This window comes from Mauremys mutica, chromosome 9 (assembly GCF_020497125.1).
Source record: "Mauremys mutica isolate MM-2020 ecotype Southern chromosome 9, ASM2049712v1, whole genome shotgun sequence".
Classification (NCBI taxonomy): Eukaryota; Metazoa; Chordata; order Testudines; family Geoemydidae; genus Mauremys; species Mauremys mutica.
In genome coordinates, this window is record NC_059080.1 from 56,845,853 (window position 1) to 56,868,549 (window position 22,697).

The following is a 22,697-nucleotide window of genomic DNA, read 5'->3' on the forward strand; positions in this document are numbered from 1 at the left end:
GGTCAAAATCTGTAACTGGTTGGCTTGAAAAAAATTCGGGGCATTATTACTAAGGAGAAATTAATTCATTTGCACAAAGGCAAATTACTAGGGTCCCCTTATTTTGATCTGGTAAAAGAAAATTCCTAGCTAGCTAACAGAAATTTGCTGGATTTGAATATACTTGAGAGAACACTTAGGACAAAATCCTCTGGTGCAGGTGACCTACACATAGTGTAAGACCAGGGCAAGATGGGGAAAGTAGCTTTATAGTCTTCAAGAAGAGAATTTATCAACTCTCCATAAGGTACATGCCTTTCTGAGAATCTCAAGACAGCTGTAACTAGACTCAGGACCACAAAGCTGAAATCATACAACCATCTTTATCTTCATAACTTTTGCCTCTACCTGCACGTCACACACACATGCAGATTTTACAGCTTTGTGCTCTGTTGTATACATTATATGTTCTTTGCACTTTGTAAATGACAACTCTGAATGTATTTAGGATGCTAGTTTTCAACCTTGTCATCTGATCCTTCAAATAAAATTTAAACTATTTGTATGTTTTGTTTAAATAGATTCAGCACTAGTTCAGGAAAAGGGTAGAGCTCATGTTTTCCAAACCAGTTATCAATCCCCTGCAAATGCCAAGTTACAAATAAAACGCTGTCATCTTGAATAAAAAATTTGGTTGTTGGATTTTTTGCAAATAATTCAGGGTCAGATAATAGCACTCACAGAAGTTGCTTGTAAGCTCTCTCCTGGTAGGTCTGGTTGGAGACGTAGGTTACATACACCGAGAAGTGATTAACTGTGTGCTGGTAGACAATGTCGCACACATCTGAGATCACAATGTTCTCTTCCACTCGCTGCTCAAGATCCAAGAGGAAACTAGATGAGAAATCCAGAATTCATATTAATCATGACCTGCAATTAAAGTCTCGGACCCGAACTGTTTGGAGGGGAAACCAATTAGTACTATTGCAGACTCTTTAAAAGGAGTTAAGTCTTCACCCAGTCGGCTCCTCTATCCCTCCAGAACAGAAGTCATCTGAGCTAGTAGCAAGACCCTGTTCCCAACTCAGCAGAGCCAAAAGGCTAATATCAGTTGTCTTACCGTTCGCTGACAGCCATGACATCCAGGACGTTGGAGAAGAGGATGTGAGCCTCAGATGGATGTAAAATCTTTTTCAGACGTTCATTCTCCATGAAGTGAGACACCAGCAGATTCAGACTCTTGTAGTATGAGGCTTCAGAAGTGACCAGTTCAAACATGGCCTTGAGGAAAATCCCAAAAAAGCAACATCAACAACATAGTAATAGGTTGAGAGTTCATAACATTCATTGTGCACTCTACCTGTAAAAAGACACTATGAAAGCTCGTGGGCTTCCTTAGTGATAATGAAAACATTCATACTGCATGCTACTAACACAGTCCTGTACAGTTAACCATCCATTCCTGAATCAGTCAGTTTGGCTCCAAAATGCAATAAAAGCTCAAATTGTACAATAATAGCATCCCCTTATGTACTATATATGATTATGGCCAGGAAAGTGACTCTGAAATGGTACCTTGGTATGGCACACAACTTCTGCCTCGGCCTCTTCTTCTGAGTCCGGCATGATTAGTTTACCGACAAAACAAAGCTGTACTGCTGTGTGCACTGCACTGCAGAGCCAACCTACTGTACCATAGTTGTAGAAAAGCAATATAGCATCAAAAACAAATTGTTCACCAGTAACTGGCGTTCCTTAAGAATATACAGGTCCACACTCTTAGAATATGCCTGTGCATACCATACGAGCCTCAAATCCTCTAGACCAGTGGTTCTCAGCCAGGGGTACACGTACCCCTGGGGGTACACAGAGGTTTTCTGGGGCTGCAATATTTATGTTCCAATTGATTTTATAATAATATAAAAATTAAAAATTAAGCAATTTTTCAGTACTAGTGTGCTTTGACACTTGTATTTTTATGTCTGATTTTGTAAGCAAAGAGTTTTTAATGGAGGTGAAACTTGAGTTATGTAAGACAAATCAGACTCCTGAAAGGGGTACAGTAGTCTTGAAAGGTTGAGAGCCACTGGACTAGAAAGCTTTGATTGGTTGAGGGGGAGAAGGGAAAGACCCTGACTCAAGCCATGGAACACTCCATGCAAGACTATATAATGAAGCAGAGCTCTGGCAAGCTTTCAGTTCCTTCCACTTCCTCATAGTCTTATGAACTCTGAAGATGGGGGATGGGAAACTATACTGATGATCTACTTGATGAACTCAAGTTACTAGTGAATAACTTTTCTCTTTTGACTAGGTTCAATTCAGATCCCCTCTTGGGAGACTGGCAAGCAATGAGCACCAGCAAGGAGGTGGTACTGAAGAAGGTATCAACTAAACAATGACTGCAGAATTGCTCTTCAAATAAGACCCCAATGGGTCTAGAACCCAGGCCTGTAGAGCTACCAGGCAGCTGACAGCTCCAGGCTATCGCCCAGCTGCAGTTGTAACCAATCTGCACTCCACTTCCCATGACCCACTATGGCCACAGACTCTGGGAAGCTTCACCTCAAGGGTTTGACAAACAGCAGCCTCATGGCTCCTGATCAGCTCCTTACCCTATATAAACTCAGTGTGCATTCCAGGAAGTATCCAGGCAACAACCCAGATCTTCTGTAGCTACCACGACAATTCCTGCTCCTTACCCTTGAATTCCTGACTTGACCTCTGCTTGATTTGAATTTCTCCTCTTGACTTGAACCATGAAACCTGACTCAGAATTTGGCCCTTGGTAATGACCCTGGCCTGGACCTGACTACAAACTTCTCTGCTACTCTCAGTCCAATTATCACACCTCACAACAGAGAACCAAGCTCTGCGCAGGTAGTCCACCCAGCTCCATGAAGGAAACATGGCACTGTGGGCCCAGCTGGCACAGCACTCTGCAGACAACCAGATGCTACAAGAGCCGGTGGCCCAGCTGTAGGATGAGAATGCCGCATACCTGGATGGACCCAGTCTCCCTCCTAGAACTTTTCAATGGGGACTGCAAAAATTCAGGGGGTTGTTTACCAATGCTGCTGCTGTTTCTGCTCTGCCCCCAGTCTTAACCCACTAACCAAGTGAAAGTAGGACTCATTATTTGTCTCCTGATGGGAGATGCATTGGACTGGGCCTCACCCCTACTCAAACGAGCGAGCCCAATGCTATCAAACTGGGATGCCTTCCTCCAAGAAATCTCCACCATATTTGACAATCTCCACCATGCCTGCTTTGTAGAGGTGGCCCTCTGCAAACTTCAGCAGGGGCAGGGGCCGGCTTCTTCCTGTCTCCAAATGGCCTCCAAATGAACCTCCAAAAAGTGGAGGCAGTACAAACCTGGGAGCCCTCCAAAAACTTCAAGGAGCTACAACGCTTCTAGGGGTTCATTAACTTTTATAGGTGCTTTATCTCTGGGTTTTCTGGCCAAACAACTCCACTGACAGCACTTCTCCACACTGACACCACCTTCACCTGGTCTCTGGAGGCCCAACAAGCATTCAGCTGGCTAAAGACAACCTCTACCAGTGCCCCAATCCTGGTCCATCCCAACCCAGTACACCCTTTGTCATTGCGACCAATGCCTCCAATGTGGCAATTAGGGCCACTCTCTCCCAAAGGCATGGTCTCCGACAGCACCTCCACCCTTGAGCCTACTATTCACAGAAGCTAACTCTGGTCAAACAGAACTAGGCAATTCTAGATAAAGAGCTTCTAGCCATCAAAGCAGCCTTTGAAGAATGGAACCACTATCTGGAGGATGCACGGTACTCAGTACAGGAATACACAGATCATAAAATATTGGAGCACCGCTGCCAAGCCACAGTGTTGAACCAAAGGCAGCTTCGCTGGGTCCTATTCTTTACACGCTTCAATTTCACCATCATGTACCATCCAGGGCCCCAGAACAAGATGGCTGATGTCTTGTCCCGAAAAGGGGAACATCTCACCAGCCAAGGGCCTCCCCATGTGAAGTCCCTATGCATTCGTAAGCCCCGGAACTTCCTGGATGCCACAATTCCCCAAGATCTCACGTCCCTGATCTTCTCAGCTACAGGGAAGGAGCCTCAAGAGATGAAAATCTCTCCTATTCAGCTGAAAATGATTTTCTAGCCAATAGTTCTAAACTCTCCCACATAACTTCTTTGACTTTTCCTGAAAAAAACTGTCTCCAAAAGTCATGGAAGAGTGACCCAAACTACTAATTGCAAAGACTTGAGACCTGTATGATTGTATCTGATTCTGTTGCAACAAATGATCCAGAAGGGGTGGCAGAAGCAAGGATTGGCTCTTTTACCAGATCCAGAAGTTCTAAATATCAAACTGTCTGGCCCACTTTAGGGCTACCAGCAGAACTGAGTCAACAAGTTCAAGCATGTTACTTTTCAGACACCTGCTTGACCATTTTCGGGTTTACTGGCCTCTGAACCAATCCCCAGGAGCAGTAGACCAAATAGGGTTGCAGATGGAAGGCTGCGCGTCCTCGCACAAGACAGATTTGCTTTCACAGCTCATAGGAACAGTTCTGGTGGTTGGGAGAGCCTGTCCCTTTCACATACATCTTGACTTCACACCTGCAGTGCTCGCCATAAGCAGCTTTTCAGATGCTTCATGCTGGGACTTAAGTGATGGTGAGCCTTACGATTAAGAGATTGGACTGAGACTCAGGAGATCTGGAATCTATCTGCAACTTCATCACACTTCTTTTGTGACAATTCACTTGAGCAATTCACTTAAGGTCTATGTGGTTTGTTTCCCCATCTGCAAACTAGGAAAAACACCACTACCTCTGAGGAGTGTTGCAACAATTAACTCATTGCCTATTAGTGTTCAAATACTACAGGCAGAAGCAGCTCTGTTTTTTGCCGCCTCAAGCACTGCAGGCAGGCGGCCTTCGGCGGCACGCCTGCGGCTGGTCCGCTAGTCATGCGGATTCGGCAGCATTTCTGCAGGTGATCTGCCTGTCCCGTGCCTTCGGTGTACCCGCCGCCAAATTGCCACCGAAGCTGCGGGATCGGCGGACCTCCCGCAGGCATGCCACCAAAGGCTGCCTGACTGCCGCCCTCACGGCGACCGGCACGTTGCCCCCCACGGCTTGCCACCCCAGGCACGCGCTTACTGCGCTGGTGCCTGGAGCCGCCCCTGACTACAGGAATAGGGCACCCTTCAGATATCTATTGTTGTTTAGTGCTGTAAGTTTACTCAGTCATGTACAAGAAGTGAGCTGTGCCAAACAAATAACTGGGACCCACAATAGAATTATTAAGGTTGGGAGCTGTGACTTTATTGGAGCTGTCAGAGAAAGGAGAACACCTTCTCTGAATGAGGCAAACCTCCATAAGGATTCATAAGGTATATGTTAGGAATTGCCCTTTGAGTCACCTCTTTGAAGTCAAACCTGTCTTCTGAATACCTGAAACAACAAAATACCAATTCCATTGTTGTAGACCCCAAATCCAATTCTAGACCATGATGGAGCTGGGATGAGGAAAAGAGGAATGGCAGATGCAGCTTAGTGCATGATGTGGCTCTCCTCTCTCTTCTGGAAAGCACTGACCAGGCATCTAGTAGATCAGTGGTCTCAAACATCCAGCCCATTTGATGTATGTATGTGGCCTTCATGGAATATTTGTTTTTCTCCAAAAAGATACCCATAGAAAATTTAAACCGAATGTAAACTGATGCAGTGTTATCTTTCTGAGTCTGGAGACAGCCAGAAACAATGGCTTAGAAGTGTGGACCACACTATCCTACCAATGTTGTGGGATGTTAACTAATTAAGACACTTTAAATGAGGCATTAACTATGTCATTGCTGATCATTTTAGCAAATGGAATGAGACAGGGAGTGAAAGTGAAAACCATGAGGAAGTTAGGAGCTGCTACAAGATAAGAAATGCAGAAGGAAAAAAGTAAGTCATCCTAAAGATTAAGCTTATTTTCCCACTATGTAAAGCCTAAATGAGACAATAAGCTATTTATCAAACAATAATTAGAAGATTAGTTAGTAAATAAATCACATTCTAGCCCTAATTTCTGAGCACATCTCCATCTGATATTGGTGAAAGTTATACTGTGGATTTAGAGTAGCTCTAAATTTATACCCAACGAACAGGCAATAAATAACAACCAAATTTGGTCACCTCCAATGAAGAAGAGTGACTCCCTTGTCACAGATCGGGAAGAAGAAAGGTTAGCTCTCCAGAGGACAACAATTTTGCTTTGTAGCAACATTTGAGGTTTTGAATTTTTTCATTCCATGCTGAAATTAAAACAAAACCTTTTGGAAGTGCTTGCAAACATGGAGTTGTGCAGGGGGGAGGGAGAGGGAGAGAGAGGGACTGACTCTCACACTCTTAAAGAGCAGAGTTTTTCATCCCAGATCAATCAGAATCAAGCAGAGCAGGGACTTGAAACTGGTCTCACACTCCTAGGCTGGTGCCCTAATCACCAGGCTACAGAGTGTTGGAGTAATCGCTCTCGCTCATGCTATCATGTGACCAGAGAGCCTTGGACCCCAAAACCTTCCTCACAAAAATGTAATCAAAATAATTATGTCTCCATGAAATGTTCTGACTTTGAAACAGCATATTTTGCCAAAATTTCATTTTGGCAAATATGTTCTGATGAGATCTACTAAGCACCTAACATACCTTGAAACCAGTAAATGTCCTAAAGCTGAGGAAAAAGAAGCTAGTATAGGAAACTCAATACTGCAGTGGATGGAAGGAGCCAGAATGGAGTAAAGTTATAATGGGAACAAGAGAGACAGATTGAAAGGGAGAGAAGAGAACAGAACAGGTGAAGAAAAATGAACTGGCCAACAAAATTCCATTTAAGATTGACACCAATGATGCTCAGCATATAATTTTTGATTCATGCTGAAGAAGTTTCTCTAAAACTGTTTCAACTCAATAAACCTTGATTAAAAGGTTTCTTCTTAATTCTGTGTAACCAGCTTTTCAAAGTCTAATATCTTGGTGACACAATTTGTTTTTAACCTACCATACTACTCAGGGGCAACGAGTTATATGGACCTGTGGTGCCCGGGCTCCAGCAATATTCAGGGCCCAGGGGCCTGGTTCCACCAATGTTTGGGGCCAGGTCTCTTCCCCCAGCCCTGCCTGCCACCTCTGCATGCCTCCCCTAAGTGTCCCTCCATCCATCTCCCCCGGACGCGTTGAGCATCCCTTCCTCAAGCCAGTGGTTCCTCCCTGCAGCTCTGCCCTGTGCTCTGCTCTGCCAGCTCCCAACATCAACTGCCACCACAGGGTCCTAGCACCCCCTGTCCACTAGTACTAGGGCAGGCTGACCCTGACCCTGCCCTTCCGCCTCGGACTCTTCCCTTTTCCAGCAGGACCCTCCACCAGCACAGAGGGTCCCCCCGCCCATAGTCACTGCTCCTGCCCCATGCTGGGCAAGGGGCAGCCCCATGCCCCACCCTCAGTGAGGCTACAGTGAGGGGCAGCAGCAGGGGAGAAGGGGCACATGTGATGGCAGCCCCCCGCTGGTACCCACCACAGAGGAGGTAAGGGGGCTTCCTGGACCTGAGAGGGGACCTAGGAACATGTGCAGTGACAGTGGTGCAAGGTGAGTGTGCTGCTGGGGAAGGGAGAGGGGGCCCCCCTCCCCCGGAGCTCGCTGCTGCTGGCGGGGAGAGGGCTGGGGGGAGTCGTCCTCTCTGGCCCCAGCCCCAAGGTAGCCTGCCTGCACCCCAAACTCCTCATCCCCAGCCATGCCCCACCCCAGAGCCTGCACCCCCAACCAGAGCCCTCACACCCCCGCACCCTAATCCTCCACCCCAGCCCTGAGCCCCCTCTTGCATTGTGAACCCCTCACCCCTGTACCACAACCCTCTGCCTGAGCCGCTCCCACACTCCAAACCCCTCATCACCAGCCCCAGCCCAGAGCCCTCACATTTTTACATTATTTTTAAAAATATATATTGGCTTATAAGGCAGGTGTGGGGCGGGGGGTGGGACTTGGAACTGTTCTGAGTACCACCAAAAATTATACAAACCTGCTGTCTCTGGTACTACTAATACACTCAAGTAATTTAATCTATGGTCACTTGTTCCAAGCCCTCCCCGATTACATTCACATTCTGTCACTTCCTCCAGGGCAGTTCACTGTGAGAACCTGAGTAATGTCTCTTCTGGCTTGTTCTATTTTTTGCATCATTAAATTATCTTCCATATAGTTCAAGAATGCCCTTGATGATTCATGTTTTGCTGTGCTTAATGCTCAGCAGATGTCTGGATAATTAAAGCTACCCATTGGTTATTTAGTCATTTCTGATAACTGTTCCAATAGCATGTCACTTTTTGTCATTTCCTCCTGACCCCTGTGGTCTACAACACATGTCCATCGCAATTTCTTTTGTTTTTCCCAGTCCTATGTTTCAGCCCACGTTATCTTGCAGTCATACCTCCTGCTGTTATTTTATATTTTTCTGCTCTTGTATTCACTTCTGATGTAAAGTGCTACCTCATCCTTCTTTCCTCTTTATTTCTTGCCTATCCAGAGTCATAGTTATATTAATATTCTAATCAGTGACTCACCCCTTCCACCATATTTTGGTAGTGTGAGCAAGGTCATAATTGGTGTCATGAAGTACCACTTCCTGCTCTTCCTACTTACTATCCAAATTTCTTACATTTTGTATTTTTAAAAAGAATGAATTCTATTGCTCCTTTTATTGGTCATTGCTAACTCCCATCATCTTGTATTCAAGCCTTCTGTGCTTAAAGTGTTACTGGGGTAAACAAAATGTCTTACCCTATCTGTCCTATTTTAAAACCTACCTAAATCAACCCTGCTAGCTTTGAACAAAGACAGCTGATACCCCATATGCTCAAACAAAAACCATTGTCTAGTCGTCACTCTCTGCAAAAGACAATCCAGTGTTATAAGTAAGGCTATGTTTTAGTCATGGGTATTTTTAGTAAAAGTCATGGACAGGTCACTTGCAGTAAACAAAAATTCATGGCATATGACCTGTCCATGACTTGTACTATATACCCCTGATTAAAACTTGGGCCAGGGGGCTGCGGGTGCTTTGGGGGTGTGGGCCAGGGGAGGAGGCACCCAGGTGCTGTGGGGGAGGGCGGCAGTGTGCGGCCCAAGACCCCCACTGGTGCTGGGGTGGGCGGGAGAGTTGGCAAGGCTGGCAGGCTCCGTACCTGGCTCTGTGCGGCTCCCCGGAAGCAGCCAGCATGTCCCTGCAGTTCCTAGGGGGAGGAAAGGTCAGGGGGGCTCTGTGTGCTGCCGCTGCCATGAGCGCTGCCTCCACAGCTCCCACTGGCCAGGAAGAGCCCCCGGCCCCTCTGCTGAGGAGCTGCAGGGACATGCTGGCTGCTTCCGGGGAGCTCCCCTGAGGTGAGCACTGCCCCATACCCCAGCCCTGAGCCCCTTCCCACACCCAAACTACTGCTGCTGGGGTGAGGGCAGTGGCCTGAGACTGCCTCAGCAGTGGCTGGTGCAGCTGGCCCAGGGGCTGCCTGAGCTGCTCAGGCAGCCCCAGAGCCAGCCGCACCGGCTGCTGCAGAAGTCACAGAAAGTCACAGAATCCGTGACCTCCATGACAGACACGCAGCCTTACTTATAAGAGAGTTCTGAGGAAATTCTGCGTCACTGCACACGTGCAGAATTCATGTCCCCCATAGATTTATTTTTCCCACAGAAAATACATTCTGCCAGAGAGGTGCTGCAGTTATGCCTTTCTCCCACCAGGGGCTGCTGTGGCACCAGAACAGAGAGAGCCAGCTCACTGGCAGTAGCAGTCAACAGCGGATAGGGAGGAAGAGAGACTGTATTCCTCACAGCACCCTGTCCTAAGGCCAGGTGAGGAGGCAGCACAGGATATGGGTGTGGAGGCAGACAGACAGAGCTGGGCTCATGAGATTGCTGAGGGGTGTCACATAGACTAGTACTGAGAAGGGCTAGTGAGAGGGAACAGACTTTGGTGGGGGCTGAATGCGAGTAGGAGTGCAGGGTCACACTGGGACAGTGGGGTGGGGCTGCCAGGGACACATGGGGATGGAGGGAAGAGGGGGGGCTGAGTCAGGGTGCAGGGACACAAGGGCACAGGGGCAGATGTGCCTGACTGAATGGGAGAGGCTGGGGTCAGCCAGGGTCTGTATGGGGGAGGCTTCCCAACTCCCGAACAATCCTCCCCACCCACTAAAAAAACCCGTTCCAAGCTTCTCCCATCCACACCAACAACACTCCAGGTTCACTCGCAGGCTCCTTCCCAGCAATTACTTCCCTCTCCCTCAACATCTCTGTTATCCGTGGCTCCCCCAAGCCTTTGCACTGCTTTTGAGGGGTGCGGAAAATACAGTTCTGTATAGTAGTTTAAATGAATTATTACTCAAAAGTTCTGTATTAATATGCCTGGTAAGGAATCTATTTGTCAAAAAACATTTCCTGAAACTTTTTTGTTGTCTGTATTGTTATGGACATATTTGACAGGTATTTTCAAATAAATTACCAAAATAATTGAAACGGGCGTGATTATATCTTGTTATTTTGACAAATAAAATACACAGAATTTTAAAATATTGTGCGCAGAATTTTTAATTTTTTGGCACAGAATTCCCATAGGAGTAAATGCTTCTGATGGTGTGTCTGTACACCATCCTGGCTGAAGAATTAAGGCGTTAAATCCCTTCACTGGCCTGAGAGGAAAAATATCCCAGAGAGACTGCCTGAGGTGAAAAGCCTTTAGACAGTAGCTAATAACAGTGGCCCTGTGGGCTGCTGAAAGGGGCGCCAACAGCTTTGTCTCAGGAGCAGGGAAGCCATAATGAATGTTTTCACTAACGTGTGCATCACTGCGACAGCCCTGAGTGTACAGTCAACAACCCACTCCATGCATTATTTGACACAGCCCTATAAATTAATAGTACAAAAACCATATCCAGAGATAGCATAGTCTGTGCAGTTAAAGTGCTCATACATCCTTATTGACCCAGTTTTGCGTACTGCAACCATCATTCTGTTTTAAAGTAAATCAAAGAATCAACACTGCAAAATAAGGAAACTCCACTGGGACTGGTGATCAACCATTTAATTCCTTTTATTCCAATTCATTTTTAATTATATTAAACAAAGTCAATCTTCCTAGGAATGATAGAAAGTATGATTCCTGCCTCTGACATCAGAAGAGGATTATCTGGCATGGAGGGAGGCCAAAGAGGGTACTGTAATTAGTACTTCGTTGCTCCTTTACCTCCTTGTAAATCAGCAGTAGCAGTAATGAGAAGCTATGTTCTCCATTGTTGCTACTGAGGTTGCCAGCAGCAAGATTCTCTTCTGGTGATGGGGTAGGATACAGGAAGGGCTTAAATTCTCAGAGATTATTTCCAAAAGTCTTCCATAACCCTCACCCCATTCGGGGCTCTGGGCTTCAGCTGAGGGGTGGGGGATCTCAGGGGCTTCAGCGAGGGGGGCACCAGGGCGTCAGCCTCCACAAAAGGCACCAGGGCTCCCGCGGGTTTGAAAATAATAGGCTCTGGCTGAATTTAAGCCCTAGGTACAGGACTTCCTCATGCTCTTTGGAAAATGAAGTTCACTAGCATTATGGGGGTATTTAATAGACCACAATTTGTCACTGGCTGCAGTAGAACTTCCTTATTTTTGAATGTTGATATTTTGACTTAAGTGACTCTAGTCACACCGACTTTAAGCAAAAACCCAGCAGAGAAACTCTTTATTCCCTCTCATGCCTTCCATTACCTCCTGCAGTTTGATCTCATCTGGCTGAAGGATATTCAGGACACCGCTGCTTCTGATCTCTGGAAGATCCTGCCACAAGTTAAACCTGGAAGTGGAGTTCCTGAGCAAGCTGATTTGGGGAAGAGTCCTGCTTTCTGCCGTATTTGTGGATTCTGCCTCTGATGGCATCTCCTCACTGGCGGAGCACTCCTCTGGGTCTGTCTGTGCATCTTGCAGTCGTCTGGTTTCAATCTCCTGAAGTGTAGATTTATCTCGATATTCCTGATACAAGAGCCCTAGAAGCCAACATGATGGTTAGAGAGCTATTATTGAACAATATAGGGAAAAGAATATGGATTTATTTTGGCATGAATATTTTACTTTAGTTCATTGAAGCAAAGAGGTAGAAAGCATCCATTCCAGAGTGAAAGAAAAAGCCAGATGCTGATTTCCTAGCCTCAACCAAAAGCAGAAAGAATAAAATTACAAAACTGGAAGTACATGCAGAATCCGATGAATCCACTATCAGTTTCTATATGTGAAAATGGAACTGTCTCATTTCTCAGTGGATTCTTTAGAAAGGTCTGCAAGAAAAGGCTCTTCCCTTATCTTTTTATGATGCTACTATACTATTAAGGATCTACATATCTGCTGGGGAGGAGGCATTATATAAATCTGTTTTACTTTAATCCCCATTAAAGTCAAGGGAGCATCTTCCATTGACTTCAAAGGGGTTAGGATCAGGTCATTAAAGTACTAGATAGACCAGGGATCAGGAGACCTGGGTTCTATTCCTGGCTTTGCCACTAACTTCCTGGGTGAATTTGAGCATATCACTTAATCTCTCTGCATCTCTGTAATACTTCACAGAGGTGTAATGAGGATAAATTATTTAATGTTCATGAGGTGCTTGAATATGACAATGACAAGTGCCAGCCATAGAAAAATAAATAAAACTTTAAGGGAAAACTGCAACCATTTTGTTCAGTCCAGCAGTCTTAGAGGTCACCTCACTATATTTAAACTACTAAATGTTTGACAACAATATGTAATTACAATTTACATTTCTGATCTTACAACCACAGAAAACTCTTCAAACGATAGTGGTAGACTTATTCATTTAATTCAATTAATCTGGTAACCTACTCTCTCCTCCTCAATGTTATGTTTAAATGCAGAAAAGTGACTTGGCGTTTAGTGTTCAGAACAGAGATCTGGGAGTCAGGGTTCCTTAGTTCTACCAACCACTGGATTTTGCTCTATGACAAGTTATGAGACATCTAGGGCATGGCGGAATATCTATCAGAACAGGAAGATCTTAAACATCCCCCAACTGAATGAAATAAAATCAGTTATATTTAAAACTGTTCAAAGCCATAAATAATATCTAAATGTATTGGTCCTGTCATTTATATATTTTGAGTGCATTCACTCTTAAGTTCCCATTGATTTCCCCAAAATTCCTTCAGAATCTGGGGCAGCAGAAGTTCCACTGAATTAGGCAAAACTTCCTTCTGCTTTTCAGGGGCCTACCTCTAACAGAAGAAAACTACAAAATAATCTTGTACTTTGGAAGTTTTATGCTCTAGTATTTCTCATAAGGCTGCTGTTAGTTGTCCCATTTTGCTGTTTACAGTCATCCGGTGGAACCCGAAAACCAATTGCTTGGATCTAGAATATGAATTACTAGATTTGACAACACAGGAGTGCCAATTAGTCTCCTGTTAGTCATTAACTCCATTTACATAATATAAATTGCATTCTTTTAATTTATCTCTCTTGGTTTATACTTGAATCTGATATCTGCTGGGAGAGCAATACAGCGGTGCACAGACAATCCAGGAAGTTTTTGGAGAGTGTTGGCGACAACTTCCTGGTGCAGCTACTGGAGGAACCAACCAGGGGCCATTCTCCTCTTGACCTGCTGCTTACAAACAGGGAAGAATTGGTAGGGGAAGTAGAAGTGGGTGGCAACCGAGGCAGCAGTGACCATGAGATGGTTGAATTCAGGATACTCACAAACGGAAGAAAGGAGAGTAGCAAAATATGGACCCTGGACTTCAGAAAAGCAGACTTGGCTCCCGTAGGGAACTGATTGGCAGGATCCCCTGGGAGGCTAATATGAGGGGGAAAGGAGTACAGGAGAGCTGGCTGTATTTTAAAGAAGTCTTATTGAGGGCGCAGGAACAAACTATCCTGATGTGCAGAAAGAATAGCAAATATGGCAGGCGACCAGCTTGGGTTAACAGTGAAATCTTTGGTGAGCTTAAACACAAAAAGGAAGCTTATAAGAAGTGGAAACTTGGTCAGAAAACTAGGGAGGAGTATAAAAATATTGCTCGAGCATCCAGGGGTGTAATCAGGAAGGCCAAAACACTACTGAAGTTGCAGCTTGCAAGGGATGTGACGGGTAACAAGAAGAGTTTCTACAAGTATGTTAGCAACAAGAAAAAGGTCAGGGAAAGCGTGGGACCCTTAATGAATGGAGGAGGCAACCTACTGATAGATAATGTGGAAAAAGCAAATGTACTCAATGCTTTTTTTGCCTCGATCTTCACAGACAAGGTCAGCTCCCAGACTGCTGTCCTGGACAACACAGTATGGGGAGGAGGTGAGCAGCCCTCAGTGGTGAAAGAACAGGTTAAGGACTATTTAGAAAACCTGGACATACACAAGTCCATGGATCCAGATCTAATGCATCCGAGGGTACTAAGGGAATTGGCTGATGTGATTGCAGAGCCATTGGCCATTATCTTTGAAAACTCATGGAGATCCAGGGAGGTCCCGGACAACTGGAAAAAGGTAAATATAGTGCCCATCTTTAAAAAAGGGAAGAAGGAGAACCTGGGGAACTACAGACCGGTCAGCCTCACCTTAGTCCCTGGAAAAATCATGAAGCAGGTCCTCAAGGAAACCATTTTGAAGCACTTGGAGGAAAGGAAGGTGATCAGGAACAGTCAACATGGATTCACCAAGGGCAAGTCATGCCTGACCAACCTGATTGCCTTCTATGATGAGATAACTGGTTCTGTGGATATGGGGAAAGCGGTGGACGTGATATATCTTGACTTTAGCAAAGCTTTTGATACAGTCTCCCACAGTATTCTTGCCAGCAAGTTAAAAAAGAATGGATTGGATGGGTGGACTACAAGGTAGACAGAGCTGGCTAGACTGTCAGGCTCAACGGGTAGTGATCAACGTCTCAATGTCTAGTTGGCAGCTGGTATCCAGCGGAGTGCTCCAGGGTTGGTCCTGGGGCCGGTTTTGTTCAACATCTTTATTAATGATCTGGACGATGGGATGAATTGCACCCTCAGCAAGTTCACTGACAACACTAAACTGCGGGGAGAGCTAGATATGCTGGAGGGTAGGGATAGGATCCAGAGTGACCTAGAGAAATTGGAGGATTGGGCCAAAAGAAATCTGATGAGGTTCAACAAGGACAAATGCAGAGCCCTGCACTTAGGACAGAAGAATCCCATGCACTGCTACAGGCTGGGGACCAACTGGTTAAGCAGCAGTTCTGCAGAAAAGGACCTGGAGATTACAGTGGACGAGAAGCTGGATATGAGTCAGCAGTGTGCCCTGGTTGCCAAGAAGGCTAATGGCATATTGGGCTGCATTAGTAGGAGCATTGCCAGCAGATGGAGGGAAGTGATTATTCCCCTCTATTCGGCACTGGTGAGGCTACATCTGGAGTATTGCATCCAGTTTTTGGCCCCCTACTACAGAAAGGATGTGGACAAATTGGAGAGGGCAACAAAAATGATCAGGGGGTTGAGGCACATGACTTACGAGGAGAGGCTGAGAGAACTGGGGTTATTTAGTCTGCAGAAGAGAAGAGTGAGGGGGAATTTGATAGCAGCCTTCAACTACCCAGAGGGGGGTTCCAAAGAGGATGCAACTTGGCTGTTCTCAGTGGTGGTAGATGACAGAACAAGGAGCAATGGTCTCAAGTTGCAGTGGGGGAGGTCTAGGTTGGATATTAGGAAACACTATTTCACTAGGAGGGTGGTGAAGCACTGGAATGGGTTACCTAGGGAGGTGGTGGAATCTCCATCCTTAGAAGTTTTTAAGGCCTGGCTTAACAAAGCCCTGGCTGGGATGATTTAGTTGGTGTTGGTCCTGCTTTGAGCAGGGGGTTGGACTAAATGACCTCCTGAGGTCCCTTCCAACCCTAATCTTCTATGATTCTAAGTGTTGTGATTGTTAAATGAACAAGGATGCAGGTGTCAGCCATTGCATAAATACTTTATTTTGCTTTACTCAATAAGGGTTAAAATCTATCTGGCAAAATGTATAAATGATATTGTATCTCATAAACAATGTGAGAGATAGGTCAGGAGTTTGTGTACCAGGTATTTCAATTTTTTTGAAACTCAGTACCAATTAATGTTGAACCTATATTTCTAGACATAGTTATGATGGGAAAACTGTGGACATAAGAAACACATTACCACATTCTGTCAGTGTATCTTGTAAACTGTTCTTTCTGGAAAGATATTCAAAACTAGATTAAAATAGCAATAAGATTAGCTCTACCTTGGGAACCATACACTTTTCTGTTAGCTTCCTACAATATTAATGAAGAAAAGAGACTTTCCTTTAAGTTTATCACGATGCTACTTTCATAATCTCTCATCGTGTACTATGCTTATATGGTTTCATACATGTTATCTGTTAATCGTCAGTAGTGTGCTCAGCCCTATACATAACACAGCGCATGTATTGGGATGTACAGAACATTCAAAGCTTGTGAAGGGAACCCTCCTGAAACAGCACTGACTTTAGTGAGACTCTTCATGTACTTAAACTTAAGCATGTGCTTAAATGCTCTGCTGCGCTGGGGCCCAGAGTGTTCACTGGCTTAGAGGATCAAGCCTTAGGAGAGCTGGGAACGCTGGGAAATGCAGTCCCTGGGGCATGCTGGGGATAAGGGGACTATATAAAAAAGACTACCTTTTCCACAGTAGAGGAGACATGTGGAAGGAAGGAAGTTGTGCTGATGGGTCTTGTCCTGAAAAGTTATGGGCAAATAAACCCACTTTGTTTTTGTTTTGAGGATTTGTGGTTTATTCTCTTTATAAACATTTAGAGGCAGATCCCTTTAATAAGGATCTGTCGGGTAGACTCTCTTCTTCTGTTTTTGGAGAAGATGAAATAAAACTCTAGGCAACGAAATTCTTGTTTTGTTAATAGGTTCCTTATCTGATCCACCTTTCGTTTGATCTGCCAAAGAGTGAAGACAACATCCCTTTCCAAAGGAGCCTTCAGCCCAAACGCAGAGGCAAAGTAAGAGAGACATAGACAGACTTGGATTACCAGATGTAAGTTGTTATAGGGTGTTGCAGAGTTTTTTCCTAATAAGTCTGTAATATTATAATTAACTTAGAAGTGTCAGCATAGGTATGGTTGGAGAGAGAAACACATTTTAAAGAAGGATTTGAAGGTAGAGGGAAGCCTACATAGTGCACTGCCTTGGGGAGGGTGTTCCAGACATAGAGAAAGTATGAAAGCATGAACATGATATTGGGAGAAGGACAGAAAAGAGGATGAGTAGGAAGACCTTTGGGCAGAGCAAAGACAGCAAAAAGCCAAATACTATAATATGAAAACAGAGATATAGGCAGTGATGGACTTGGGAAGGGTATTGCTGGTAAGGATGGGAAGCATGAACTTGATATGGAAGGTGAGGGGAGTTAATGTGACTGGAGCAGCAGGTGAAGATGATTTTATCTGCAGTATTTTGGGACAGACTGAAGGGAAGCAAAGTGAGAATCAGGAAAGTTAAGCAGGAGGTTATGGTGATCATGGCCTAGAGAGGCATTTTAGACGGACTGAAAGGTAGGATTTGATTTTTTTAAGATGTTGAAAAGAGAGAAAGACATTATGATCTGGGATTGGCCTGAATATGGGGACAGAAGAGGAGTCAAAGATTACACTAAAGATACGTGTACTTCTTGTTACAAAAGTTTTATTGAGCAATGGCTGTCTAGGTATTAGCTGGTTTTAACAATGCAAATCTTAGAATCAGAGTGTGGAAGTATGGAATTGTTGTCACATTGATTTAAATGGCTAAAGTAGTGGTTTTCATCTATGCTAGTCATAGGTTTTATATATTCTCATTTTGAACCCTCTCTCTGCTATTATTTTACTTCATTTTGTCCATTTGTATTAAAAACTGAAAATTGGGCTAGCCTGAACCCTGTGAGTCCTGCATCGGCACTTCCTCTTCTGGTGCCCTGGCCGCCCACAGGCCCAACAAGTCTGGGCCTCTCTTGTTACCCTCATAGGGGGTGCCTTTTCCGGGTAGGGCCTCCCTGCTCCCTCCCGATAGGGGCACTCCCTTTTCAAGTGCCCTCGTCGCACACAGGCAAAACAGTCATTAAGTCCAGGCCCTGGCCTCTCGCCCCTGGCGCCTAGTCTCTTATAGGGTCCGGGTGCCCACTCCCGTAGCAGCCAGAGCAACGCCCTCTGCCGCTCGGCCAGATGGGCTGCCCAGGCCCTCCAATAACTGCTCCTCTTCTCCACCATTTTAGACTCAGTCCTTCTTCCAGACAACTGTCTCACAGTCCTCGCGCTTGCTGGCACAATCCGCCCAGACCTCACTCTTGCTCAGCCCCTTGTATCGGGGCGGACTGCTCGTGCCCACTTCTCCACCACGTGTAGAGGAGCGGACTCACCCCTGCAGCGCCTCCTGCTGGTCTGTTCCGGGAATTAGCTCATTCCAGCTCCAGAGCGCCCTCTGCAGGCTGGTGGTCTGCCTGTCCTCTGGCCCCTCGTGTCCTTCCCTGGACCTGGGGCCCCTTTTATTTGGGGTGCTGCCCCCTGGCAGTACCCTGTCTCTAGCTCCCTGCAGCCAGGCCCTTCTCCCTCTACAGGCAGAGGGAGACTCTTGAGCTCCTGGCTCACAGCCTCTTTATACAGGCCAGCTGAGTCCATTTGGGGCATGGCCACAGCTGCGGCTGTTTCCCCACTTAGCCTGGGCTGCTCTCCCAGCCTGCCAACCCTCTCCCAGGGCTGGCTCCAACCCCATCAGGGCTGGAGCGGGTCATCACCTCGCTACAGTATGTAACAGTATATATAGTCTAGTGTTTCCTGGAGCCATTTGGAATGAATTCTGGTTCACTGCACCCACCTGGAATAGATTTCAAGTTTGACTCACAGAGGTCTGCTTGGCCCTAATTTTAAAACCCACCCTGGACCCAAGACAGAGTTGAGCACAGCCAATCTGAACCTGACCCGAGAATGTTGAGTTGTTTTCAGAACCAACCTGACCCAAACCCAACACTTCCTCCCAAACCTGTGTCAGCACCGCCACCTTGTCCTTGGGGTTTGGCCTGTGGGAGCTTCCTGCTCACCATGCCCCAGGCTTGCCATCCATCTCCAGCTGCCTTCCTGCCTGATGGGTCGGCCTTGTGGTAGCTGCATGTCCTACTACTGCCAGCCTCCACAGCTTCACTGAGCTGTATGTGCTGCCAAATAAGAGGCACTGTAATCGAATGTTAAACTGTATTGTACTGCTCAGCCACTAGGTGGCACTGTGTGTAACATACCTGGTTTTAAACAAATCTCAGCCATCCCTAGCAGAGCATTAAGACACTTATGATTACAGCCCTGCGTGGATACAAAAATGTGTATCCGCATCCGATCTGCGATCCGCAAAAACTGTCTGCAGATATCTGCATCCACGGATACGGATATCTGCAGATGTCCATGGATTTGCAGGGCTCTAAACAGCTCCACAGATCACCGCGCAGCAGTGCCCAGTGACGCCGGAACGGAGGGTGGGGGAAGGAGGAGTCTAGGCCATCCACTTTCCACAGGGGTGGACCCCTCCCCCTTCCCTGCCCCAACTCCCACCCCGTCTCCTCTCTGGCCAGGCCAGCATGGAGCCTAGCCGGACAGCCCTGGGGAGCCACAGTGGACCCTCCACCTGCCCAGGTGGCTGGCTGTGAGGAACCGCAGCGCAGACCCTCTGCCTGTCCTGGGCAGGGAGCCTGGGGAGCAGGGACATGGACCGGGGGCTTCTCAGGCCCCCCACCCAGGGCAGGCGAAGGGTCTGCCACAGTCCCCACAGCTGCCGGCCCGGCTCTTATCCTGGCTGGGCTGCAGCTCTGTGGCGCCCTCCCCACCCACCCACCCCCAGCTGGAGCCTGGTCAGAGAGAGCCGTGTTGGCAGCTGTGGGGAGCCTAGGTCCCTCCACCTGCTCTGGTGAGTCTGTGCTGCAGCTCCAGAGCCCTGCGCAGATAAAAATTTGTATCTACATCCAAGCTGCTATCCGCAAAAATGGTCCATGGATATAAAGCGGATACCTGCGGATTTGCAGGGCTCTACTTATGATGAACACATCTGGTGTGTATAAGCAAGCTCTATGACCAGTCCATATCTGGTACAGAAGAATGTGACATGGTGTCAGGAGTAAACTAAGAATAGAGACAGAAGGAACAGCAATAAAGGATGCAAGATCTCATCGCAATGCTATTCTTCCGTACCTCAGAGAATTTCAACTTTGACAAACCTTCACAATGAACAGACTGGAAGCAGTATTTTGCAAGATTTCAAATTGCAAACAAACTCCTCAAAGAAACTGAAGATACATAAGTATCTTTTTTAATTTACGCTATGTGGAAGCAAGCAGACCCTATCTTTAAATCTTTTGACTTTACTGAAGACAGTCACAAATGACTATGAAAGGGTTCTGGCTATGTTTGATGCATACTTTATATCCCAGAAAAATGTGGTTTATGAAAGAGGATGTTTTCATCAGTGAATTTGAGAACCAAGGGAAAATGTTGAACGTTTTATAAGAACTCTGCAGACGTTGGCTGAAAACTGTAATTTTGGAAATGAAAAAACATGAAAATATCAGACAGAAGCTGATTATTGGGTTAACAAATAAAAATCTTTCATAGCAGCTACAACTCAAGAAAGATTTAACCCTAGGCACAGCTATACAGATGGCAAAGCAGTCAGAATTAGTCAAACAGTATAAAAGACAGGCAAATTGAAAAACCTGAAACCTGCTTAGAAACTATAAACAGACACTTGAGTGTTATTATCATAAAACCCCTGAGGCAAGGAGAGAGAACTCTGAGGCTAAAGAAGGACAAATTCCAGCCTACACACACAAGGTGTGGGAAAAGTCATATCTCAAGAGATGATGCATGTCCAGCTAGAGGCACACTGTGTAATAAATGCATGAAATGTGCACATTTTGCATCTGTTTTCGCACCAAAGCAGTCAGGGAGTTGACTCATATTACAGAGAATCAAGAGCCATTTTTTTCCAGGCTCTAGCTCTTCTATTGACATAGAGCCTGCCTGGAGAGTAAAATTGAATATTCATAGCAAGACAATTGACTTAGGAGCTGCCCTCACCAGTCATCTCAGAAGGGATTCACAATCACCTTTAACCCCTCCCAGAGCTGAAGTCACCTGACACAGCTCTGAGTAGCCATGGAGGTATTTTTAATTGCATGAACCAGTTCATCACAGAACTAGTTTACAAAGATAAAAGTTTTGCATTCAAGTGTATGTGATCAAAGGACCACAGACCAACACCCTTCTCAGCCACAGTGTGGCAGCCATGATGGGTTTAGTTAGAAAGGTAGATGAACTCAATGGAATATTTGGTGATATTGGGCTTTTGAAAGGCGATCCAGTACAAATAAACTTGAGACAATGCTGAACCATACAGTGTACATACTCCTCGCCGGATTCTTATCTATTACTTCATAAAGTGGAAAATGAGTTAGAGAGAATGGTGCGGATGGGCATAATTGAGAAAATTGCTGAGCCAACAGCATAGCGTGCCACAATGCTACCCGTTATAAAGAAAAATGGAAAAATATGAATGTGTGGATCTTAAAGGACTTAATGAAGCAGTCCCAACATTGCATGACTTCCTCCCAAAAGTGAGAGGAGGTACAGCATTCTCATAGCTGATTCTGGCAAATTAGCCAAAGAAAGTGCTAAACTGACTACATTTATCACATCCTTTGGGAGATTTTGTTTTCAAAGATTATCTTTTGGGATTACCAGTGCACCTGAAATTTTCCAAAGAAAGATGGTAGAACGGTTAATGAACACAAATGGAGTTGTAGGTTTCATGGGTGATATTCCGATATATGGATCTTCATTGAGGGTTTTGTTGTGTTCTTTCACTGAAGTCCTAAACCTAAGCAGTCAGTTCAGACCAGGGGTTGGCAACCTTTCAGAAGTGGTGTGCCGAGTCTTCATGTATTCACTCTAGTTTACGGTTTTGCGTGCCACTAATACATTTAAACATTTTTAGAAGGTCTCTTTCTATAAGTCTATAATATATAACTAAACTATTGTTGTATGTAAAGTAAATAAGGTTTTTAAAATGTTTAAGAAGCTTCATTTAAAATTAAATTAAAATGCAGAGCCCCCCGGACCAGTGGCCAGGACCCAGGCAGTGTGAATGCCACTGAAAATCAGCTCGTGTGCCGCCTTCGGCACACGTGCCATAGGTTGCCTACCCCTGGTCTAGACTGAAGCTAAACAAGGAAAAGTGTGTTTTCTGCATGCCCCAAATCAAGTTTCTGGGACAGACAATAAACAAAAATGGAATCAATCCTAGCCTTGAGAAAGTGAAAGCAATTCAAGAATTGACTGCACCAATGAATGTACTAGAACTGAGATGTACACCAGGGATGATAAATTATCTTGATCGATACCTACAAGACCTTTCTACAGTGGCAAAACCACTGAATGAACTGTTAAAGTCCAGCACATCATGCCTATGGGTGCCAAATCAAAAAACTGCCTTCAAAAAGGTAAAAAAGTATCTCAACAGCTTCAGTTCCCAATTACTATGATGTCCACAAACCCACAGTGATAACACACCATAAACCGCTTGTAACACTCATCAATGGAAAAGATCTTGATCAAGCACCTCTAAGATGCAAATGTCTATTGCTAAGATTAATGTAATTTAAC

The 22,697-nt window shown here is 45.5% G+C and overlaps 1 protein-coding gene across 3 annotated transcripts in view; it reads right to left on the reverse strand.

Moving 5' to 3' along the window:
- Positions 1–22,697, reverse strand: part of NGEF (neuronal guanine nucleotide exchange factor) — a 122,459-nt gene that overhangs the window by 21,528 nt on the left and 78,234 nt on the right. For all 3 annotated transcript variants that reach the window (XM_045031089.1, XM_045031091.1, XM_045031090.1), the window contains 3 exons: positions 11,754–12,028; positions 1,100–1,260; positions 721–873 (listed from right to left, as the gene is read on the reverse strand). In XM_045031089.1, coding sequence (XP_044887024.1) covers positions 721–873; positions 1,100–1,260; positions 11,754–12,028 — 589 coding nt within the window. The remainder of the gene's footprint in view (positions 1–720; positions 874–1,099; positions 1,261–11,753; positions 12,029–22,697) is intronic.